This window comes from Diceros bicornis, chromosome 1 (assembly GCF_020826845.1).
Source record: "Diceros bicornis minor isolate mBicDic1 chromosome 1, mDicBic1.mat.cur, whole genome shotgun sequence".
NCBI classification, from domain to species: domain Eukaryota; kingdom Metazoa; phylum Chordata; class Mammalia; order Perissodactyla; family Rhinocerotidae; genus Diceros; species Diceros bicornis.
Genome location: NC_080740.1, coordinates 59,637,121 through 59,662,532, shown reverse-complemented (window position 1 = coordinate 59,662,532; position 25,412 = coordinate 59,637,121). Strand labels below are relative to the sequence as shown.

Genomic DNA, 25,412 nt, shown 5'->3' with positions numbered 1-25,412 from the left:
CACTGCTCTGAGGGTAAAGCAGGTGGGAAAAGATGGTGATGAGCTGATGAGTGGTGTTCTATGAGTCTGAGAAGATGATGGTCCCGGGGCCAGATATCTTAGGTACAATGCAGACACAGGCTCCCAGCGTCAGAGCGAGGCGACATCAGACAGCGCCTCCAGCCCAACGTCCCACTGTACACAGGAAGAAACTGGGGTCCAGAGAAGTACAAATTCTGGCCGTAGCTCAGCATCACCTGGGAGCTTGTTAGAAATGCAGGCTCAGAATCTGCCTTTTAGCAAGATCTCCAGGTGATGTGTATGCGTATTAAAGGTGGAGAAGCACAGAAGTACCTACCTCATTGGGTTTTGTGAGGCTTAAATGAGACAGTGCTTCACCCAGTGCCCAGGCACTTGCTAAGTGCCCACGAAATGTTAGCTGCAGCTGTTATCATCCTCCTCTTCCTCCTCACCATCATCATCGCCATACAGTGTCATTACTTTTACCCTATGTGCTCCCTGACTGGGGTAGTGGTGGGGGACCAGGAGTTCTGACAACTCTGGCTCAGATCACAAGGGCTCCTGCTGGAGTCCTCTGGCAGCAGGAGGGTTAAAGCCCCAGGAATGCCCAGCCCAGCTGGCAGAAGAGCTTTCCTCCCCGCCTCCTTCTACCCCCACCTTAGACCCTGGGAGTGGGCAGAGAGGGTGACTAAAGCTGGAGAGGCTGAGTAATCCTGGGACGTCAACCAGGGATTGAGAAATAGAGAGACAGGAAATGTTTTCAAAGAACAGCACAAGATTGGGGAGGGACATAAGGGAAGGAAAGGAGAGATGAGCCTCCATCTTTCCGCCTCCTCCCTCCAGCGCTCAGGTTTCTAAAGCCTCCATTTCAAGTCCCAAATCCCAGGATCTGAGAGCCTTCAGGGGGCGGGGAAGAAGAGTTGGGTGGGAGGGAGCAGTTGCCCACTTCCTTCTCTCCTTCCTCAGGCTGGTCCCCTCCCCCACCCCTTCATTCCACTGACATTTCTCTGTTTTCCCTAATTAACTCCAGGAGGGAGCTGGGTCTTCGACTGCCTGCCCCCTCCCATCCAGCGTTCTCTCTTCCAGCCTAGGAATGGAGGGGTTGGGGGAGGGGCCCAGCTCCAGCTTCAAAGAGCAAGGACTCCAGACAGATTTAGGAGCTAAAGGGGAGACCTCAGAGGTGCCAGACACACACACACACACACACACACACACACACGAAGCAGAAAGGGAGAGAGAGGAGGACACACACACACACACACACACACACACACAGAAGGGAAGCAGAAAGGGAAAGGGAGGAGGGCTTGACTGGGTAACTGGAAGCCAGGCCCACTCAGATCTGAGGAGCACCCAGAGTCGGTGAAAATGACAAAGCCAGCCCTTGCCACCTCTTCCCCAGAAGCACGGGCCTGATGTTGGCTGTGAAGTAGGGCTGGACCAGGAGAGAGAAGATGTGGAAATCCAGAGTGTAACTGAAAAAGGCTGACACTTGTGTTCCATCTGGTCAGCCCTGCCACTAAGGAGCTGTGTGACCTTGGCTGAGGCCCTGCATGACTCAGGCCTCAGTTTCCCTATATGTAAATCTGAGGGGGAGAAGCTGGATTGCAGGCTCTGACCTTCCGTAGAATCAATTCTCCAGCAGCCCCTCCTTCTACGCCCGCAAGACCCACATCCGCAGGGACCAGGATCTTCCCTTAGTCCCAGGAGAACAGACTTTGAAGAGCAACAAGAAAGAATTCGGGCATCCTCTGGCTTGGAGAAGGTGGGGCGGTGCTGGCCTCCTCTCCCGTGCCAGCGTCCCCTCAGGAAAAGGAGCACCAGAGCACCATAACCTCCCCCCACCCCCCATCTTTCCCTCCCCACCGCAGCCCAGGGCTGAGGCAGCAACTCCAGAGCGGCCTACGGAGGTCTGGTCAAGCTAGACCAGAGCCCGCTGAACTGCAAACCACAGCCTCCTTGAGAGCACACCTCCCCCAGATGTTTATTTAAAAAGCCTCCCAAGTGTACTTACTCTCCCTCTTACTGACTCCCCCTCAGCAGCTCCACAGGCCTGGCTGGGCTGGACTCCAGGAACATCTTTGGCTCCAGGGCCAGGAAGCGAGTGTGAAAGTGAGAGTAGGGCCTGACCCTGCCACCTCAACCCTTAGGGGCCATTCCCCAAGGCCCAGGCTTACACTTGTGTCAGGCCCTGTGTGGGCCAGAGGGGTGGAGCCCTGACAGGGGAGCCAGCCTTCAGTGGCCAAGGAGGGTTTTAGGCCATAAATACTGATTCCATTTCTGTTTTTCAAATCTGAATTTAGGCTAAAAAGCCTGCTTCCTGGCCTTAGGGCTCAAGGCCACAAGAGCTAAATATACCTGACCGTCTGTTTACTTCCCTCAAGAACCCAGCTTAGCGTCTCCCCAGACCTGGCCGCCTGCCTCTTCCATACTCAGTATCTGGCCTCTAGAGTTACAGGCCCCAGACTCGGGCCAGCTGTGTCCCAGAAGGCTGGCCCCCGCTGCCACTTCTCTCTCTGCCCCTTCACCAACCACAGGCTGGCCCCACTCAGCCTCACAGACATCTGGGAGAAGCTTGCCAGATTTAACAAATGAGAGTGCAGGGCACCCAGTTAAATTTGCATTTCAGGTAAACAACGAGAATTTTTTAGTATGGTATGTCCCAACATTAACGTTTGGAACCTACTTCTGCTAAAACATTATTTGTTGTTTATCTGAAGCGAAAATTTAACCGAGCATACTGTATTTTATCTGGTAACCCTAAGCTGGGAGAATAATGCAAGGCAGTGAGAGGAGTTCAGCCTCCAGACATATTCCACTAGAAGGGAAACTGAGGCTGGATCCAAAGGCAGACATGATCACTGTAAGAGAAAGGGCATGAAGTTGGGGGTTGGGCTGGGTTAGAACTGCCAGTCTGCAGCTCAAAATGGGGCCTCAGAGCAAGTGATCTCTCAGTGCTCTCATCTGTCAAGTGTAAGTAATCAGACTTGCCTGGCAGAGTGGGGGAGAGGATTAATTGACGGGAGGCCCATAAAGTTTGTCTAGCACGTGCCCAGGACAATGCACAGGCGTGATTACAGTGAGTAGGGTTCTGATTCTACCTGATTCTCTACCCAGCAGTCCTCCAGGCATGCTGGAGGGCAGGGCTCTCAGTTCACTGTGTAAGGCCAGTGCCTTAATCCTCTGCCAGCCGCCATATAAGCCCAGGATTTGCTGCTCCAGAAACCAGTCCTTATTAATAGGTATTATTCTAATTATGCCATCGATGGGTCCAAAAAGATAATAAGTAATCAATTTTAGCCACTACATATAGTGCCCTTACTTTCTGCCGTAGCTGTGCTGAGGCCTTACATTTGGCCCTCGCAGCACCACAATGAGAGCTGTTGTTATTGTACCCATTTTATAGTCAGTGGAACTGAGGCCCAGAGGGGCTCAGTAAGTTGCCTGAGGACTCACAGCTAAGCGGGGGTACCAGGATTTGAGTCCAGGTTGGCCTGCCTCCAAAGCCTGTGCTCTTAAGTACTAACGATAGTATTCTGCTTCCCCTGCTCAGGACCCTTGTGACTCTTCAGGGACATCCACCAGCGGCTGAATCTCTGTTGCATGTAAAGTTCTTTGTTAGCCCTGTGGGAAAACCAAAATCCTGCTCTGGAGGTGAGGGCTACCAAAAAGAAAGGGGGTCTCACATATCCAGAGTGTTCTCTCTGCTGGGAGTATCCACTCCTACTTCCATGGATGGAGGACTTTTATGTGTCAGGCCCAGTTCTTTGTGCTTTATGGGATCATCTAATTTCATCCTCACAACAACTCATCTTCTTGGCTGAGGAAACTGAGGTTTAGCGAGATTAAGCAAATTGATCAAATTCAATATGATAGTAAGTGGCAGAGCTAGGACCCACTCTATGCTGTCCCGCTTCTAGAGCTAGACTCATAAACACTACTCCCCACATCTTCTTGATGGATCTTTCCTTGTTCACTCCCCTCTGGGCATCCCAGGACCCCCAGTCCCTCAGCGGCTCCTTGACCTGGCTTTATGACCTGGAATTACAGGTCCTCTCAGAGCAGCTGAAAAACCAGAGAAACCATGCAGGTTGATGGCCAGTCTCAGGGCATGGTGTCTGTGGGGGGTCCCCAGAACCCCAGGTCTTCCATCCCAACACACACTGGCACAACTTACCGCTGGCAGAGGCCAAGATCATGGCTTGCAGCATCTCTGTGTCAAACTGGTTGTTGGGCCAGGTACCGGTTTCATCACCATTTTGGGAGCTGGGGAGAGAGTGGGATGGTGAGCACAGTCTCCCAGGCCAGCCCAGCTCATGTCCCTCCCGTCCTCTCCCAGGGCTCCCAGATCTAGTACCCTATCCCACCCCTAGCCCAAGATCTGCTCCCTTTCAACAAGATAGGACATAGCTTATACAATCCTTCAGAAGCCAGATCCCCATTTGTCAGTCCCCAAACCATCTCTGTACTGTCTCAGATGCGTGTCTCAGACACCATGGCCCTTGGAGGGATAGAGCAGGATAAACTGCAGCCTGCCCCCCATGAGAGAGCAGCAGCTCACTGTCACAGCCTCATAGCGAGGGAGATCAGACCCTCCCCCAAGGCAGTGAAGGTGGGAAATGGGAGAGAATGTGTCAGAGCTTGAGACCGGGGTGAGAATCTAGAGAGAACCAGGGGGATGGGGGGGGGGGAGGTCCCAGAGACCCTGGAGCAGGGAGAGAGAGTTCTAAAACTCAAATCTGATCATTTGCTAAGCCCTCAGGGCACATAAGAACCCACCCTTCTTATTTTACAAGAACACCCCCAGCTCCGTTCCCAAACATTCTACCATCACATCTTTCTGAGGCACTTCCCCAGTTCCTCAAGCTCTCTCTTATAGCGAATCCTGGGCAGATACTGTTCGCCAGAATGCCAGTTCCCAACCTCTGCCTTGGTAACATGAATAAAATTTGTCAGATGGCATCCCTAAGCCCACCCTGGCTGGGTCACGTGCCTCCCAGTGGCAGCTTTGGTCCCACCATTACTGCTGTTGTCCCTGTCTGCTCTGCCACCAGGTTGAGCTCCGTGTGGTGGGACTGTGTCTGCCTGCTTCCTACTGAAGCACCTAATTAAGACCTTTAGACGCTCTAAGCATTGAGAAAAACCTGAAGTGATTCATAATTGTTAAAAATGCTAACCCATAAAAGAACTCTAAGGAATTCCAACCCAACTTGGATTTTTCTCAAAAAACAATTCCCATGTTTTTTTGGAATTTTCAAGGATCAAATTATTTCTGTTTTTGAGGGGAGAGGGAAGCACTCCGACACGCACACAGGCTATCAGGTGACCCTTGGCACCGTCTGGCACACTGAAGTTCCTCAATAAATATTTGCTGCTGAATGAAGGGGAAAAGGCCCAGAGAGACTTAGGTCACTATGAGGTAAGAAGGATTTGGCACCAAGGAGGGGCTGCAGGGCAGGGCCTGAAGGCATGAAAGTGTGTGTGTGTGTGTGCGCGCGCGCGTGTGTGGGTGAGTGCATTTTGTCATGGTGGATGAGCACAGCCAAGAACTGCTTTACAGTTTTCCCCAGGTCTGTCCCCGCTTACGGTTCCCCCGACCCGGGATTCCCCACCCCCAGGTAGGTGGGCTCACTCTAAGGCTCATGTCAGAGCACACAGCTGCTATGTGTGCCCTCTACACCATCACAGCAACATAGAGTTAGGGTTGGAGGGAGAAGCAGGAGTCTCATTTCTCACTCCCCAGCGTGGGAAAAGCTGGAATTCTGTGTCCACTTACTCAACCAATATTTATTGAGCAATTACTGTGCACTAGACACTGGGCTAGGTGCTGGGGTTACAGCCGTGAACATGACTGAAGTAGTCCATCTCTATGGTGCTCACGGTCTATTCTGAGGGGCTGATATTAAATAATTACACAATTATTTAATTGCAATTGTGACAAGTGCCATGGAGGCAAAGGGCAGGGGTTACAGGGGAGTCCTGACTCAGTTGGGGTTAGGGAGCTCAGTCAGTCCAGGCTTCCCTGAGGAAAAGACAGGGAATTCAAATCTGAAGAAATTATCTAGGTGATTTGCAAGAGAATGCCAGCTAAACAAACGTAGGAGGAATGACAGAAAATCACCGCTTTGTAACCACCAATATATAAACGCAGACTCAGGCAAGGATCATGAGTGAATACTAAAATACTAAGTGGGTGAAAGGCTGCTGCACAGTCTCAAATATCACCCACAGATTACTTATTAATCACAAATATCTTAAAATATATTTATAATGCGGAGATCTGGGGACACCACTTTGAGTAAACAAACTGAACATCACTGATAACGGGAGAAAGTGACACGAAAGATTCCCGATGTGACGCAGTGGGAGTGCGCGATGTCACCTGTGCAGTCTTCTTACCAAGACTGTTTAACCTGAATCTCACCGTGAGAAAATGATCAGCTAATCCAGACTGTGGGACATTTTAAAAGACAACTGGCCTGGACTCTTTAACAAATGTCTATGTTATAAAAAGGAAACAAAAAAAGGTAAGGAGGCTGTTCTAGATTAAAGGAGATGAAAGAAACATGGCAAATGCAATTCATGCTCCTTGACTGAATCCTGGAGTTGAAAAAAACAGGCTAAAAGGACATTTGGGGAACATTTATGAAAATCTGCTAGTTGACTGTATATTATTGCATTAATGTTAAATTCCTCAAATGTGATCATTCTTTTGTGGTTATGTATGAGAATATTATTGTTATTAGGAAATATATAGTGAAGTATTTCAAATGTTATGACATTTGCAACTCTCAGATGGTTCAGAAAAAATGGTGTGTGTGTGGAGAGAGAGAGAGAAAACAAATGTGCAAAATACTAACAAATGATAAATCTAGGTAAAAAGAGTATTCAGATGTTCATCATACTATTCTTTCAACTTTTCAGTAGGTTTGAAACATTTCAAAGTAAAAAATTGAGGGGTAAAATGAAGTGATCTAGAAGGTGCAGTGTTGTGGGAGACAGCTCTCCAGGCAGGGGGAGTAACATGCCCTGAGCCTCAGAGGCTGGGAGGAGCTTGGCGAGTTCAAAGGGAAAGCCAGTGTGGCTGCCAAGGGGAGGTCGCGTCAGGGGCTGGGGCTGCAGAGTGGACACTAAACATTTTGGTCTCATCCCAAGAGCTCTGGGAAGCCACTGAGGTGTTTAAAGGGGGCAGGGGGTTGTCACGATAGGATTTAAATATTTAAAGATCACCCTTGCTCCTGGGAGAGGACTGAGGGTTGGGGCTACCTCTGGGAGGACAAGAGCCCAGTGATGGGGCCTCAGCCACCTCCGTCTCCATGAAAATCCAGGGGTCCTTACTTGCAGCCCGACTGAGCTCTCTCTGGGCCTGCCTGAGGGTGCAGGGCTGAGGCAGGTGGGCTCAGGCCCAGGTGGGGACAGAGTAGGGAGAGGAGGCGAGGGAGGGGCAGCCAGGAGAAGAGCTTTGGGGCTGTGGGGTTGACAACAGGGTCAGATACCAGGTTAGGAGGACGCCCTGTCCTGTGGGGGGGCCGGTAGTGGTGTTGAGAGAATAAAGGTGAGTGGAAGGGTGGGCCTGGAACCACGGGCTGGGCTGTAAGGAGGATTCTTGGGAAATGGTTGAAGGCTGGAAGCCACACACACGGGCAGGCTGCCAGCTCTTTGAAGCTGGGCAAGAGACGAGTGGAGGGTGAGAAACTTCTTTTTGAACCATTTACTGAGCAATTCCTATTCTCTGGGTTCTGGGCTGACTAAATTATTTATATACCGTCTATTTCAGCCTCAGAACCACCTGCAGATAAGTGTTATGATTATTCCTATTTGCCAGCAGATGAAGCCGGGGCTCAGAGAGGTTGAGAGACTGTCCCAAAGTCACAAGCTGGTAACTGGCAGAGCTGCAACCTGAAATAGGCCTAAGGGACTCCAAAGCCCATGATGTTATAGACGACAACATCCTAGGCTTCAGCAGGGATGGGGGACTCTTCTAAGATTTGAGGAACAGTGAAAAACAACAGAGGAGGAGACAGCCTACATCTAAGGACCATTTTCCAAGCACCCACGAGGTGCTAGTGCCTGTGACAGGCCCTAGGATTTACAGACACAGATACAGTTCTTACCCTAAGGAGTGTGTGCGGGGTATGTGTGTGAAGGAGCGTCCCAGAGGCTGGGCTATGGTCAAATACTCCCTACATCATGCTCAAAAAAGGGAGAAATGTGGAAAAGTTACCATTGACAACAGCCTGAATTTAACTGTGTTAAAATATAAATGCCTCTGGGGCCGGCCCCGTGGCTTGGCGGTTGAGTGCACGCGCTCCGCTGCTGGCAGCCCGGGTTCGGATCCCCGGCGCGCACCGACGCACTGCTTCTCCGGCCATGCTGAGGCCGCATCCCACATACAGCAACTAGAAGGCTGTGCAACTATGACATACAACTATCTACTGGGGCTTTGGGGGAAAAAATGAATAAATAAAATTAAAAAAAAATAAATAAAATAAAATTCTAAAAAAAATATATATATATATAAATGCCTCTGTATTTTTTTAACGTAGTAAAAGCCTATTGGCATTTTAAAATATACAAATATGCCCATATGAGGGGCTATTATGCAACAGTTAAATGACTTCTGAAGAATTTTTTACTGACATGGGGAAATTCTAGTGATATATCGCCAAGAGAAAAAAACAGGCTATAATACTGATGGAAAGTATGACCTTAGTTACAAAAACAAATTTTTTTAAATCAAACTGGTGAGAAATATACCAGCTTTGATTGAGAATAAAAGTTCTTGATATTCTGTGAACAAGTTTGTGAACAATTTATTTAGGTGAATCAGATTTTAAAAAAAGAAGCCTGTGCACGTTGACTACACAAAGAAAAAAGTTTAGAAATATATATATGAAAATATTAAAAGAGCTTAAGAGATTTCAGGTACTCAAAAAAATGCAAAATGTGGACCTTCACTTGGATAAGCATGCAAACAAATTAACAAAAAAAGAGAGAGATACAATTGGGGAAATGTGAATACAGACTGGATATTTGAAGACATTAGTTTATTAATATTATATTATTTATTATTAATATATTATTAGTTTGTTAATATTATTTTTAGTTTGTATGTGTCAAAAAAGAATCATCTGTTGGTGCCGGCCCAGTGGCATAGCGGTTAAGTTCACGTGCTCCACTTCAGCGGCCTGGGTTCACACATGTGAATCCTGGGCACGGACCTACACACCGCTCATCAAGCCATGCTGTGGCAGTGTCCCACATACAAAATAGAGGAAGATGGGCAATAGATGTTAGCTCAGGGCCAATCTTCCTCACCAAAAATAAATAAATAAATAAACAAACACACAAATAGAATCATCTGTTAAAGATAGTGAAGTCTCAGATGAAATTATATGATGGCTGAGACTTGCTTCAAAATAATTTAAGGGAGCACGGGGGTGGAGACAGAAGTGAAACAAGGTAAGGCATTAGACAAAGCCAGATAGTGGGACCATAGAGGTTCATTATACCATTCTCTCTACATTTATACAGATTTGAAATTTTCCATATTAAAAAAATGTTAGTGGTAGTTTCCCTGAGCTGTGAAACGAATGCTTTTTCTTTTAATTGTTTTTCTCTATTTCTCATGTTTCTATAATGAGCATGTATTATTCTAAAAGCTGAAAAAAATCAAGTTGCTATTTGTTTGTTTGTTGAATGATTGCCCAAACTGAGGAAGAGTGTGTCTCAGGGGCGGGGAGAATGGAAGGAGGTCCAGAGTTGGGGAAGGGTAGTGTGGAGCCATCAAAGGAGAACAGAGTGGGGACCAGAGGCGGGAAACACCTGCAGGGTGGGGCATGGGTTACAGCCTGAGAAGGGAGAACTGGCTTGCTGGGTTCAGAGCTTGAGACAACAACTGATGGGCTAAGAAGTGAAAAGGATGACCAGAGAAGGGATAGCGGTGGGGAGGTGGAGCACCTGGCAGACAGGGACTTAAGAACGTGAGTCTTTTTCCCTTTTGTCTAGGCAATGTGACCCAGTGCTGACTTGAACTTGAACCAGGTTTACTAAAGAACTCAACACTAGCTCGGCTCTGAACCTGGCATGCCACTAGCCAAGATGGTGGGGAGGGAGTGGGGCAGAGAAGCAGTGGAGGGCTGGAACCAGGGTTTGATTGAATAAGAGTAATCTCCCCTCTTCATCTTCTCACTCCAATTTACTCATCAGAATGGCAGCAAAGAAAAAACTCCGTCATTCTGTTGATCCTGAGGGACCTCACCACAGGGCCTTTACGTATGCTTTTCCCTCCACCTGGAATGCTCTTGCCTCTTTCCTTCAGCTGGTTAATTCGTATTCATCCTTCAGATCTCAGCACAACCTCATTTCCTCCTGGATGTCCTCCTGCTCCCTGACCAGGTCAAATCCCTATTTTATGCTCTCACCTCCAGGCACTGCTCTGCATATCACTTATACCTGCCATCTTACATCTACCTTTTGTGATGATTTGGTTAATATTTGTCTGTCTCAACACACTGAAAACTTCTTGAGGGCAGGAACTACGTCTATTTTACATCTCGTACACCTAGAATACTACCTGGCCGACAGTAGGGGCTTACTAACTATTTATTGAATGAGTGAAGGAGGGAGGTTGCCGTTGCTGGTCTGGGCCCTGAACATTTATTTCATCCGGGCATTTGGAGCTGAATCAGAAAATGTTTGTCTCATGCCCCTCAAGTTAACCAAAGAAGGGAGAGTTACTGAGCCTTCTCCATCTGCCAAGAGCTCCTGCATAAATTTCAGGCCACCAAGTCTCTCATATGATGAAAGGGGACTTGAGGCAGAAGTAAGACCTTCAACCCAGAGGGTACATCAGAGGAACTGGTGGGGCTTCCAGGCTCAGCACCGGATTCTGTTTCAGGGCCAGTATATGGCCTGGGGTAGGGGTGGGTAAAGGGCACACAAACTGCCCAGTATATCTCATCACCTCAGCTCAATGTCACCTCCTCCTGGAGGCCTTCTCTATCCCCCTCCCCCATTACACTCACATTACCCTCTTCTTCTCAGAACTGGTGATTTGTAACTAGACATTTTTTTAATGAGATTTGTTGTCAATTTTCTGTCCCACCTGCTAGCCTGGAAGTCTATGAGTTCAAGGATCCTGTCTGCTTGTTTACTCTCATAGGCCTGTGGTGAGCACAGGGTCTGGCTCATAGTAGATGCTCCATAAATATTTGTTGAATGAATGACTACATGAATGAATACATGAGTACATGAATGACCTAATGGATAACCTATGGGAAGGCTGGTCAAGCGAGTGGGGAGAAAGGAGATAGATGGGGTTAAGGGAGGGGGAAGGGCAGTCCAAGCCATCTGGTTTGCTGCCTTCTAGGGGCCTTCCAGGAAGTGCCTTGAGATCCTAATAGCAGTGGCAGGCACCATACACCAAGGTCTCCTGGGTTCTAGTGACAGCAAAGGCTCAGCATCTGGAAGAATGTGGGCAGCAAGTGCCTGACCAGTGAGGAGGCGGGGAAGGCAGCCCAAGGTCTGTCCTCCCTCTCTCTCCTGGGCTCCTTCGACTCCTCCAGGCTCCTGACTTCTAACAGGGAGGCCTGGCCCAGAGCCCACCACACTCCCTCAGACCAACTGAAGGTCTTTCCGCTGAAGTTTCTCTCACCCTACTCACAGGGGGTTCCTATCTCAGCAGGAATTCAAACCAGATTGAAAACGAGCAGCTGGGGCAGCCTGGATGGGAGGGTGTGTGGTGGAGAGTGGAGATCAAAGGCTCTGTGTGTGAGGCGCAGGGGGGGTGGAGAGCATTGGGGAGGGGGGCATGCGTGTGCTGGCTTGCCCATAAGTACAGAGAAATGAGAGACAGAGACAGGGTCACAGAGTAAAGACAGGATAAAAGAGAGAGATAAAGAAAGAGTAACAGAGAAAGAGACTCAGCGAGGCAGGAAGAGACAAACTACAGACTTAGAGAGAGAGAGAGAGAGACAGACAGAGACAAGGAAAGAGACACAGAGAGGCTGAGAACACAGAGGAGAGCAGAAATAGTGAGAGACTGAGAAACGAAGTCTGGAGACAGAGGAACACAAGGACACGAGGAAATGATGAAAGGAGAGACAGAATAGGGATCAAGGACACAGACAGGGAGGCAGAGACAGAGAGAAAAGGAGAAACAGAGACTGGGACTAAGGAAGAGTCACATGTGTTCGTTGATTCCACATTTATTGAGCACCTCGCCGTGGCAGGCGCGGTGTAAGGCGCAGATCATGCAAGTAGACACAAATGGTAGGGACCGAGACACAGTAATAAAGACAGAAACTGAGACAGAGACCCTGAAAGAGAGGGAGAGGCAGAGACTGCAAACTGAGATAGAGACTGAGGTAAGGATGCAGAGATAAGAGAGAGTGACGGAGACAGAAGGCCTGCAGACAGAGAAGGCAGGACCAGCGAGGGGGACCAGAGGGTGGCCTGGAGGAGGGGCAGGATGAGGGAGACCTGCCCCTTGAGCTCGCTGGCTGCTCTCCCTCCTCAGCCCCACCTCCGGCTGTGCTGTCTCCGCTTTCCCCACAGCTGCCTGACCTCCTTCCCCTGCCTCTGCTCTTTCCTGCAGGCTCTGGAGGAGGCTCTGACTTAAGACAGCTCCTCCTCGCCTCCTCCTGTCCCAGATTTCTCTACCTGAACTCCAGGTCAGGATGGAGCCCAGCCCAACCTGCAGCAGGGGGACGCAGGCAGTAGATGAGTATAAAAAGCTTCCTCTTCACCCAGAGAGCACCTCAAGATTATCCTTTGGTACCACAGAGCCCCCAGAAGATAGGAAAAGGTTTGTATGGTGGGGAGAAAGGAGAGGGTGAGTGTGTGAGTTGAGCTTCCAAAATAGCCAGAGTAGGTGCCTCTTCCTTCTGGCCCCCAATACACCAAAACCTCCCTGAAATCTGGAACAGAGGGAAGAAGCTATTTGTAGCAAATGCTGAGCCCTCCCCTCATCTCCTCCCACGTCATTACTGAGAAAATGCCGCAGAGAAGAGGGTGGGCTGGAGAGGCAGTCACCTACCCGCTGGTGCCGGGTCTCTGGGCCTGAGAGAAACGCCAGTCCGTGTTGGGCGGGGCTTGCTGTGGAGAAAACAGAGGGAAAGGGGCTGAGTACCCAGAGAAGTCAGAATGTCACCCAAGACCCTGGGGATGGGCCGGGAGGGAAAGAGGGGAGTGGACACAGAAAAGAAAATGGGATAAGATGAGGGAGGGGTAGACTCATCTTCCAAGACAAAATATACCTCAGGTCTCAGAGGTCTGAGGTACTGGAGACAAAGAGATAAAATAACATTTATCCGACCACAGTGAGCAAACCCAGATTCCTTTGCTAAAGAAACGGCCCCTTCCTCCCTGCCCCCAGAGTTGAAACTTCTGAGCCGAGATTCAAGGGCTGAAAGTGTCTTCTGTGGACCTAGGGGGAGGGGTGCAGAGAAGGCCCCCAAAAGTGGCAGAAGAGGCTTTTAGATGAGAATCCCATCCGCCCTAGAAAGAATTTATTCAGCTCCTCAGCTGGGAACAAAGCACCCTCTGCAGCAAGATGGCTGCTGCTCCGGGTAACCCTTTTCATGCCAGGTTACGCTATAGCACAGTCACAGGGACACCTCCTCCAGACCCTTGGTTCTCAAGGATCCCTTCCCACAGCTAAATACATTATTAATTTAGGAGTTATGCCAGATTGGGCCTTTGCAGGGCATCCAAGCCCCAGGACACCTCTCACCCCCAGAACTCCATGCCAGACAACGGCTGTGACTAAGGAGGAGAGAACAAGGCCTCTCTGTCTGGGATAGAGAAAACTGCTGGGATGCAGCCCAGCAGAGATCAAGCTCCCACAGCCTCCAAGCAAAGCCAACTAAGTCTCCAGGGCTCCCAAGGGGCTGATTTGTAGCCATCTCCCACCTGAATGAAGGTGTGGGACTCTGGCGAGCCACTTCACTCCCTATTCCCTCCCAGCCTCTCGAGAAGGTGTGTTATCCCATCACACACTCACAAGGAGCACTCCTAGAGCCATTTCCTCTCTGTTTCTGGGATGTGCTGGTAATTAATTCTCACACTCACTCCCAGGAGCAGAGAGGGAGGTGTGAGCATCTCCGATTACACTGGGGAGAAGAAAGACCCACGGCAGCCAAATGACTCACGCTGAGGTTCACAGGTGGCAGGGACGTGAGCAGAACACAGAAAATTGGTATTGCAGGTGCAACAGGAGTCACCAGCACCATTCTAGGGCTGCTGCAGGGAAGGGCTCAGGGATGTCCAGTCAGCCACTGTATTCTTAGGCACCGCAGAATCTACACGGAGATGCAGGAACCCTGACACATTGGCGGAGAGGAGCTGGGCAAAACTCACAACCTACATAAGGACGGCGGGTCCAAGTTTGTTCAGTTAGGGCTGCTCAGGGATAAGGAGCCCCAGATGACTTTTCTCCATATGGAAGGCCCTAAGAGAAAAAGATCCCCACCTTTGCCCCCTTCCAGCAGATGCAAACCATCCCTCCTGTCCTCCAGCTTTACAAGTGCCCAGTGATTGAAAGCACAAATTTTGGAGTTAGACAGACCTGGGTTAGATCTTTATCACTTATCCTGGCAACTTGAGCAAAGTCACTTGACCTCTGTGACACTCAGTTATAAGGTCGAGATGCCAGTAATTATCCAACTAAAGCGTTGGAAACAGCAAATGAGATGTGGTTCTCAGAGGAGGTGTGTAGTAAGGCTCTCTCAAGTCAGCTATCAGGATCACATATGGGTGTTGTTTCAAAACATAATTCCGATTCGGTAAGGGCAAAAATAGATATATTTTGACAAAAGCTCCCAGGGTTGTGGAAACTTGTGCTTAGTTGTCCCATACATGAGGGCACCCTGGCATCTGGCAGAGGCTGTGGCTCTCCACCAGCCAGAGAAGGAAGGACTTGCCAGAGTCTCAGATACTTTGGTCAACCCCAAAACCCTGAGCCTAGATCGCTGGGCACATTGTGGTCACGACGGAGCCAAAAGCCTACCTCTGAGCGTCCAGAGCCCGGGTGCTCCAGGGTCCCACTTCCCGCGAGAGGACAGGGCCGCTGGTGCCACTGAGGTCCCAGGCTGCCTGTCCTATAGGCCTGCTTGCTGGCCCAAGGTTGGGCCCTGCCGCCCCTCCGGCCACAGGGCAGCTTGGCCCGCCCGCCCGAGGCGCCGGACGGGAGGCGCCGCCGTCCTCCGTTGGGAGCCCCAGGTCCAGCAGGATGGGCCGGCCCGCGGGTCATAGAGTCCCGCCCACCCCGCGCCTAGAGCGCCCAGAGTGGCTCCCGCGCTTCAGGCGCCGCAGCCGAGCTCAGGCCAGCCCGGAGGCGACCCAGTCGAGCCGTCCAGCCTCGGGGTTGGGGGGGGTGGGAGGAGGCTTCTGAGTCCTCGCGGGCGCGGCGCGGCCACGACCTGGGATCCTCACGAGGGCGCGCTCGGTCGGCGGTGAGTACCGAGTACCTCTGAGGCCGGCAGCGGGGTGGAGGGAGGCTGTGAGGGGCCGGGGGCAGCCCGTGCGTGGGAACCTGGCAGCGAGTGGCCGGCAGTGACAGGTGGTGTGCGTGTAAGGTCAAGTGCGAGGGGCGCGCGTGTGTGCAGGTGAGGCGTGGCGGGCCCGGGCGCTGAGTGTGGCCCGGGGGTGTGTTCTGCGGGGAGGACACGCGTGAGCCCTGCCTGCGCACCTGTGTCTTGTCCACAGATGGGTTTGTTTGATGTGAGAATAAGGAGGGTGAGAATAACAGCGAAGTCACAGATCAGGGGAATGGGGAGAAATGTAAAAGCAAACCTAACGACCGGCGGAGCGTGCCAGCGCGGAGCCTAGGAGGCTGCTGCAGGCGTGGATCTGCCTCCACCCGGGACCCCCGACCCCGGCGGAAATCGCCAGAAAGATCGCCAGGCCCCAGCCATTTCTGAATGTAGGGGCGGGGGTCGGTCCTATCCCCTCTCGCCCACAACCACCACCACCTCCTGGGACTCCCTGCCTCGGCCACACCTCTAGTTCCACGCAATCAGTCCAAACGGTCCGACAATCGGGTGGAGCGCAGCGAGCCGCCGAGCCCGCCCAAGAGTTGTGGATGCAAGTTCAAAGTCCCTTATGAGGATGGGCAGCTTCTCCATTGCCGCCCTCGGGGGTTGCACCCAGCCCCTCACCTGGCTCCGCTCCCGCAGCGTGTTAGAGCGGGACCGGAAGGTATCAGGCTCCAGCGCCAGAGCTGAGGGCTGCTGGACGCTGAGGGGCCTTAGAAAAGTGAAGTCACTGCCGTCCGAGGCTGGTGAAAAGCACGTCCTGTAGCAATGGCTCTGCGAGTCTGTGGGCCGCAGCGTCACCTCCATGTACTTGAGCGTGCCGTCTGAGCTCACCTGTAGGTTGGGGCTGGACTGCTTATAGAAGTCCCGAGAGGGTGAGTACTGGCGCCTGCAGCACCGGCCCCCACCCCCATCCCCATCTGCGTGCCCCCGAAGGCACTTAGCTGACAGAAAGGTGAAGGTGACTAAGGATAAGAGACTAATGGCTGCAAGAGCCACAATGAGGTAAAGGGTAAGGTCTGAACGCTCAGGAGGGTGTGTGAGGAAGTCCCTGGATTTGGGCATTTCTTCAGGGTCCTCATCCTCCAGAACCAGCAGCACTGTGGCTGTAGAGGAGAGTGAAGGGTCACCATTGTCCCTCACCAGGACCACCACCTGCTGGGTGTTAGCATCATCCTCCAGTAAGGCCCGGGCTGTGCGCACCTCACCAGTGTGTGCAGACACCAGGAACAGTCCTGGGGCTGTGGACTGTGGCAACAGTGAATAGGAGAGCCATGCATTGTGGCCTGCATCAGCATCCACTGCTGTCACCTTGGTGACCAAGGAACCAGGAGGAGCAGAGCGAGGGAGACGCTGGGGGACTGACAGTTCCCAGCCTGGTCTTGGGTGCAGCACAGTTGGAGCATTATCATTCTGGTCCAGGACAAACACATGCAGAGATGTGTTGGCATGCAATGGGGGAGAGCCAGAGTCTTGAACCCCAACCACGATCTGCAGCACCTGCAGCAATTCGTAGTCAAAGGTACGCTGGGCAAAGACCCGCCCATCTTCAGGGTTGACATACACAAAGGAGGCGGCTGGGGCTCCCTGAATCTGATTCCCTACAATGGAGTAGGTGAGGCGGGCATTATCCCCAGTGTCTGGATCAGAGGCAGCCACAGTGCAGAGAAGGGAGCCTGGAGGCCGGTTTTCTGGGATGTAAGCAGTATAGAGCGGCTGGGTGAAGAAAGGTGCATTGTCATTAACATCTGAAATGTTGAGCCTGATGGTGAGATGTGCGTGCAGGGGAGGTGAGCCCGCATCACTGGCCAGCAGCTCAATGATATAGTGGGATGTGGCCTCACGGTCCAAGGGCTGGCTGGTTAGCAGTGAGTAGTGGTTTTCAGAAGGCTTAATCTGAAATGGCAGGTCCGGAGAGATATCAAGGCTCACTTCACCATTTCTCCCTGAGTCTCGGTCCCGCACGTTAAACAATCCCACTACTGTGCCCACTGGTGTGTTCTCCAGGACAGGGTTGACCAAAGAGGCCAGTAGTACCTCTGGGGCATTGTCATTGTCATCTCCTACATCCACTTGAATCACACAGTGGCCTTCCATGGCTGGCTGTCCCTGGTCACGGGCTCTTGCATGAATTTCATAGAAACTTGACTCCTCAAAGTCTATGGGACCCAATACATGGATTGCTCCACTGCTAGGGTTTAGGCCAAAGAGATTCCGCACTGCCTCAGATGTATGGTCTCCAAAAGAGTAGTCTAGTTGGCCATTGGTGCCCTCATCTGGATCAGTGGCATTAAGGTGGAGCAGCAGTGTACCCATGGGTGCATTCTCTGGGAGTCCCACACGTAGAACTGAGGACTGGAAGGTTGGAGCATTATCATTGATGTCCAGCACAGTGACAGAGATGAGGGTGGTCCCTGAGCGGGCTGGGATACCCCCATCCACAGCAGTGAGCACCAGCTGATGTCTTGCCTGGGCTTCACGGTCCAGCTGCTGCTCTAGCACCAGCTCTGGGAACAGCTTCCCATCTTTTAGGGTCTTCACATTCAGAGAGAAGTGGCTGCTGGGGCTTAGAGTGTAGAAGCTCACAGCATTGGTCCCCACGTCTGGATCCTGGGCACTATCCAGTGGAAATCGTGCCCCAAGTGCAGCTGATTCCGAGATGCGTATCTCTCGCTCAGGGGTGGCAAAGCTAGGAGAGTTGTCATTGAGATCCAAGATCTCTACCTCTACACGGATTAGTTCCAGGGGGTGTTCAGTCACCACCTGCACTGGCAGCAGGCAGCTGGTGCTGGCTCCACACAGGCTCTCTCGGTCAATCTTTTGATTCACTGCCAGAGCACCACTCATCAAGCTCAGGGAAAAATAGTGCCCATTCTCCTCTAAGCCCAACCGCAGTCGGCGGCTCAGCAGATCTGTCACCTTTAAGCCTAGATCCTGAGCAACATTCCCCACCAGCGTCCCCGGCTCAGACTCCTCCACTACTGAGTAACGAAGCTGCCCAGACACCCAGCCCCAGCAGCACAAGGACAACATGCACAGCACTTGCCATTTCCCAGCGAGCTGTGGGGGTGTCTTGGGCCCCATGACCCAGAAGTCCCTTCCTGGACACTGACTCTGTGCTGTCCTGTCTCCAAGGTAGACCCAGGGCTTGGAATGTAGCAGCTGAAATCGCTTATGTCTCCTTCCAGCCTCTTAAAAACTGCTCCGAGGTTTGTCTGCCTGCAGCAGTTCTTCTTAGTCACCAAATGGCGGGGGTGGGTAGGGGGGAGGGGAATTAAATCTGAGTGGAGCTGGGGAGCTGGGGGAGGAGAGGCGGGCAGGAAGAGCAGATCCCCCACCTCGGCTCTGAGTCTGATTGGCCAAAAAGTCTGTCTGCTCTCAACCAATTATCAAGTCTCCTCAGTCCTGGAAACCTTAGGAACAGGCACTGCAAATCTGTGTCACAGGAGCCTTCTACCTCCCCACTCATTTCGTGCTGCAGGTTGATTCAGCCCCCTTGGCAGCAAAGTTTGACAGCTCAGATGGCGCTCAACAGGAAGACAAAGTGGTACAAAACTTCTCAGTGTTCTGTCCCAACAACTTCCTGAATGACTTCAGAAGCTTCCACTACTTTGCTTGACCCAAAAAAATTTTGTCCTTCTGGGGGAGGCAAAGCCCATGCTTTCCCCCTCCCTCCCCCATCCTGCCAATGCTGCTAAGGTGAGAGAAAAGTTTTGTTAGGACCCTGTAGAGTCTTGCTCTGACTCTCCAGCAGTGCTTTGAGGAATCTCCACGTCAGCTGATGGCTACAGGACTCAGCTTTTCTGAGATCCCAGACTTGAGCTATGGAATGACCATCACAGCTTGAGGTAGGGGCAACATTTCTGGGACTGATCCAGGTCACCAAGGAGGGTGACTAGAGGCTAGGCATGGCCTCTAGGATTTACGGTTTCACCAATGCAGAAGAACTCTACTTAAAGACTCCCAGAGTGGCTGTCTCTATGAATTCTTCGGCTGTAAACCAGTTTTCTAACATTAAGTGATTTCACTTAGTGCTTTTTTCCCCAAAGAGGTAATACTCCCCTGCCCTCAATCTACTGCGTCTAGCTCAAATCCCAGTGGGGACTTGATTGAGAGTCCTAAAGACCTGGACTAAAGATCTCTGCTTCCACCTTGATGCCTCTCCACTCCCTTGGCTCTCTCCTCTTTGTGCTCTCTGCTGTGTTTCAAGCAGAGTTGCCTTTACAATGGATTGGGGAGTACTTGATTCTGCGGGGCAAAGACATTAGTTCCCCTCAATCCACTGGGAAATGGTAACTTAGAGTTAAGGTAGTCCAGAACCTGGCCCCCTCATTCAGGAAGAGCAGAGAAAGAGCCACCTGGGTTTAGGTGACTGCCTGGTGCATCCTACCCTTGTGCACTATAGCCTTGTATGCTCCCACATTCTGCCAGCATGCTTCCACAATACTCTGGCCTTTGATCACTTACTTTCATTTCTTACTCTCAGATAAGGGCATAACCCATCCCCAAGTACTAATCTGTGACAACTCCCCAGTTAACTCACAAAATACTTCTAAAGCACAGCATCTACCATATAGTTACCACTCACAAAAATGGTGACATCACTATGGGCTCTTAAAGAGAGGCCAATACTCTCTGGGACATGGCCCAGCCATATGCCTGGATCAGAATAACCCTCAAGCATTGGCTGAGCCTGTAAAGGTCTCACCTCCAGCCCATAGAGAAGATCAGAGGGTGGGCAGCTTGGGCGAACAGGCTCCCCTGCCATAGGTGCACTGGGTGACTTCACCATCATGAAGCTATCGCTCCGAGTGGGTGCAGAAGCCAAGGGTGTACAGCCATGAGAGTGGCCACCCACATCAACAAACTTGATAGGATCATCTGACCCTAGCTGGATTCGGAGGATCCCATTGGAAGGAGGAAGCCCCTCCCTCCTTCGAGATCGGGTGAGACAGGCACAGGTGCCAGCAGGAAAGCAGGTCCCTCCACAGGCAGCCCCACGCAGACACTTAGAGAGTAGTGCCACGAATGAGCCAAAGGAGACAAAGCAAATCGCCACTAGTGATACAGCCAAGTAGAGGGTCAGGCGGGATTCTCCTTCCCTTGGAGCTGAAGATTCTCGAAGATCAGGGACAACTGGATGAGTGTCTTCCTCCAAGGACACTAGGAGAGTAACGGAGGTAGAGAGTGGTGGGCTACCACTATCCTTTACCACAATGACCAGCTTCTGTGGTGGGAGATCAGCTGGGATGGGAACAGCCGTCCGCACCTCCCCAGCATAGCGAGAGACTGCAAACAGGCTGGGATCTGGGGCCTCCAGGAGCTGATATGAAACCCAAGCGTTGTAACCTGAATCCAAGTCCACAGCAGTCACTTTTGTGACTAGGTGGCCAGCACCAACTGATGGAGGCAGTGCTTGGGGACATAAGGAACCAGGCCGGGCCCTAGGGCGGAGCACAGCTGGGGCATTGTCGTTGAGGTCCAGCACGAATAGACGAACTGTCACAGTGCTACTAAGGGGTGGGTTGCCCCGATCCCGGGCTTGCACCTCAAACTGCAGCGTCTGTGTTTGCTCATAGTCAAAGGATCGAGTAGCATGAACAGCTCCTGTCTGGGGGTTCAGAGAGATGAAGGAGGAAGCTGACACATCTCGGTTTCTGGGCTCTAGGAGAGAGTAGGAGATAAGCGCATTCAAGCCAGAGTCTGGATCTGAAGCTGCAAGGGAGCAAAGCAGGTCCCCTGGGCGATTGTTCTCAGGAACAAACACCTCATGTGATCTCTGGAAGAAAGAGGGTGGGTTATCATTCACATCTGAAATATTGAGGAAAATAGTCCTCTGGGTACTCAGAGGAGGGTTCCCAGCATCAGAAGCAGTGACCATGATGTCATAGCTGGATTTGACCTCTCGGTCCAAGGGCCCAGCAGTCACCAGGGAGAACTGGTTCCTGAAGGCAGACTTGAGGGCAAATGGCAAGTGGTCAGGAATACGGAGGCTCACATCTCCATTTGACCCTGAGTCAGGGTCCTGCACACTGATGAGCGCCACCACGGTGCCAGGTTCTGCACTCTCTGGGAGAGTCCCAAGCTCCGAGGTCACCGTGATGTGGGGGGCATTGTCATTTACATCCAGGAGATCCACCCGAAGGCTGCAATGTTGCTCCATAGCTGGAGAGCCCCCATCACGAGCCCGAACATCAAATTCATAGTAATTCTCACTCTCAAAGTCTAGGGGCCCCTGAAGGGTAAGCTTTCCAGTAGTGGGGTGCAGGCTAAAGAGGTTTCTCACATGATCAGGGGTGTGACCACTGAAAGAAAAAGTGACATTACCACTGGGACCCAGGTCCGGGTCAGAGGCATTGAGCTGGATAAGCAGCATGCCGGCCGGCGCACTCTCCAACACACTAATCCTGTAGCTGGATTGCTGGAAGGCTGGGGCGTTGTCGTTTACATCCAGCACTGATACTCGGAGTTCTGCCGTGCCAGACCTCGGGGGGTTCCCTCCATCCATGGCAGTCAGCACCAGGCGGTAATCTGATTGCTTCTCCCGATCCAAAGGCTTTTCCAGGAGCAGCTCTGGGACCAGGCTGCCATCGCTGCGCTTCTTGACATCCAGTGCAAAGTGTTCATTGGAGCTTAGTCTATAGCTGCTGATGGAGTTGCTCCCCACATCTGCATCCTGAGCCTTTTCCAAGGGGAAACGCTGTCCTGGAGGAGCTGCCTCTCCAATTTCCAAGTCTAGCTGCTGCCGAGGAAATCGGGGGGCGTGATCATTCACATCTACGATTTCTACCTCTGCTCGGTACATTTCCAAAGGCCCTTCGGTTACAAACTCCAGGGGGACGATGCAGCTGGCACTGAGCCCACACAGTGCCTCTCGATCGATTGGACTCTTGATGAGCAGGGCTCCGCTGTCCAAATCCACACGGAAGTGTCTTTGGTTCACCTCTCCAGCGACCTGCAGCCTGCGAGCTGACAGACTCTCTGTATCCAGCAGGAAATCTTGGGCGACATTCCCTACAAAAGTCCCTTCCTGTGACTCCTCTGGGACCGGGTAGCGGATCTGCCCAAAAACGTAACCCAGGTGGCAAAAGAGGAACAAAAGGGTAGCCCCCCTGCAGATTTCTACCCAGCCTCTCACCTTGCAGAGCATTGCTGCCGCCTGCTAGTTCTCTACCTGGTCCTGAGAAGTGGAAGAAGCCGACCCGCCCCAAACGGCCACAGCAGCTGGAGACACCTATCTCCCTTTCCCCGCGCCAGCTCTGGCGCGGCTGGGCCGGCGCTGCAAGGGTTACGCGCCGTTTTTTGCTGGTGGCGGGGTAGATTTGTCTGCCTTCCACCACCCGATTGGCAGACAGTGGCTCCTGGGCTCAGCCAATAGGCTGAGCAGAGAACATCCCAATAGCAGCAGGGTTAATGCGTCGCAGCATTGGAGGAAAAAACACACACACACACCAAAAAAACAAGAAACCCACCTATTTTTTCACCTTCCTCCTGCCTAACAGCATTTGTTTCCATGGGTTAGTACCTCTACAGAGAAGCAGACAACATATATGTAGATTTTTTCTTTTTCCCTAACACACCAACTTCCCCTGCCCCTTTTCAGCGGGGAAAACAGCGACAGCCAGAGCCCTAGCAACCTGCAGCCCAGAGAGCCAGTAGCCATTTGACACTGGTCACTTTGTTCAAGCCAGTGTTGTCATTCAGCAATATTCTAAATGAGTAGCTTCTGTCTCAGTCTGATTGTATTAGAGCAACAGCTAATTAGAAGCATTGCCATATACTTAAAACTCTGCCCCTCTGCAGATTGTTCCGAAATGTATCCATCTCTTTGCAGAAAAGGCTTACCCATTAATGTAGACAATTAAATTTATGCAGTACACGTTTTTGGTGTAACAGGAGGTGCAGCAGAAACCAAACCCCTCTTATTCAGACACTTGCTAGTGATATACTAAATTATCATTCACTGATTTCAAGGACAGTATAGAAGGAGATGAAGCAAGGTAGAGGAAGCCAGGAGAGGGAGACGTTCCAAATCAGGAAAGAATCAGTGTGTCTGGGAGGCGCTAAAGACTAGATCTCATTACCTGGCAGAATGCTAATGTTCACAGATTTAATAGCTTCCTTGAATGATTGAGATCAGCTACCAACAGCATTGTGCCTACAAATCCCCTTTATTTGACACCATGGTATGCTTGATATGTTGTTAATTACCAACAGAGACTGTTTCAAAAGAGCAAGCTTTTCACTTAGCCCCAGGGAACCTCTTGGAGCTGAAGACTTGATCTCACTCCACCCTCACCCTGATCCAGATCTTCCCAGGAGCCTGGATACCACCTTGTACAAATGCAGAAACACAGCAAACTCTAATCCAAGTGGCAAACACACCGGAATGCAAAGAGGAAAATCCAGCCTGTTCTGGACATGAGATTTCTTAGCTCATCTGAATCCTCACCTAGATTACCACTGGCTGCCAAAACGAGTGGCAAAACTTGGGGTTCTTATCTTCCCCAGATTTTTTCCAAACCCTTCATCTTTAGGAATATCTTTTTGACTGTGGTGAGGCCAGCAACCAATATTCTGGTCTCAAGGGGAGGGATCTGGCTTTCTGTGTTCTTATGCCAGGATTCACTATCTCAGTGAATGACACCATCATCCACCGGGCTGCCTCAGTCAGAATGAGGGAGGGGCGAGAAGGGCCATCCTTGACTCATTCCTGTCCTGATGCCCTATATCATGTAATCAACAAGTCCTGATGATTTTCCTATAGTCATCTCCCTCCTTATATACTGCCACTGTGGTGGTTCAAGCATTTATCAATCTTCTCCTCAAATATTGTAATAGTCTTCAACTGTTCTCTTTGTCTCCAGTCCCAATATCCCCAATCCATTTCACTTATGGCTGCCAGAATAATCTCTCTAAAACAAACAAAAAAACTGATATGTATGTCAGTTCAAAATTCTGCAATGACTATCATCTGTACACAATAAAATAAAAAGTCCTTGGCCTGGCCTACACTCAAGATCTAATTCCTGCCTACTGGCTTCTGATGAGCTTTCTGTCTTGCAAAGACTGTCTGTTTTACAAACATACTTTAAGGTTCAGCAATAATGAAATATCCTTATCCCTCTGCATGGAATTTCCTCCAAGGGCCCCTCCCTGCCCCCCTTTCCACTTTACTATTTGACAAACTACTACTCAACCTTTAGTTCTCAGCTTAAGCATCACCACCTCTATGAAGTCTTCCTGATTTCCCCAGGCTGGCTTAGGTGTTTCGTTCCCTTTGCTCCCATTGCTTCTTGTATTATGCAAATCTCCATTATCATTTTTTTTTGCATGTCTGTCTCCTATGGTACTTTGTGTACCATAATGGCAGGGACTGTGTCTTTTCATCTTTTAAAATGTCTGGCACATAGGGATGCCCAATAAATGATGAATTATTGATATTATTATTTATTAGTTCAACAAATATTTACTGAATACTTGTACTTTATAAGAGTACTTTATATTGAGTACAAACACTTTATATGCATTACTTTTCACTCTCACGACAATTTTGAAAGGAGGTATTATCTTTATTTTATAGATGAGGAAACTGGAGTTCAAAGAGGTTAAGAGGCTTGTCTAAAGCTAAACAACTAGTCTGTGCAGTACTAGAACCACCCCACTCAACCCCTGATCTGTCTGGAAAGAAACAAAGCCTCTTTCTGTAACATCTTAAATGCTCTTTCTACCCGTTTGTCATCCCTATAACCATAAACTTGCCCTTTACTAATGCCAGGAATTAGACATCCTATAGGTCTCAATTCCTTATATTTGTAAGTTCACACCAAAACAAACAGGCACAGTCTGTATTTCTAGAATTGGAGCATCATAAAG

The 25,412-nt window shown here is 50.7% G+C and overlaps 2 protein-coding genes across 19 annotated transcripts in view; both read right to left on the bottom strand.

Moving 5' to 3' along the window:
• LOC131406644 (protocadherin gamma-C3) overlaps positions 1–25,412 on the bottom strand; it is a 144,450-nt gene that overhangs the window by 2,862 nt on the left and 116,176 nt on the right. For 15 of the 18 annotated variants that reach the window (XM_058542637.1, XM_058542625.1, XM_058542626.1 and 12 more), the window contains exons 2-3: positions 13,040–13,098; positions 4,178–4,266 (exon numbers count right to left, since the gene is read on the bottom strand). In XM_058542637.1, the coding sequence (XP_058398620.1) occupies positions 4,178–4,266; positions 13,040–13,098 (148 nt within the window). Of the gene's footprint in view, positions 1–4,177; positions 4,267–13,039; positions 13,099–16,160; positions 18,743–25,412 lie in introns of those variants that run through there. The other 3 variants (XM_058542660.1, XM_058542688.1, XM_058542619.1) reach the window with 2 other exon arrangements.
• Positions 18,860–24,460, bottom strand: LOC131406822 (protocadherin gamma-C4). The gene has a single exon (XM_058542712.1). The coding sequence runs from the start codon at positions 22,684–22,686 to the stop codon at positions 20,089–20,091; it is 2,598 nt and encodes an 865-aa protein (XP_058398695.1). The 5' UTR covers positions 22,687–24,460; the 3' UTR covers positions 18,860–20,088.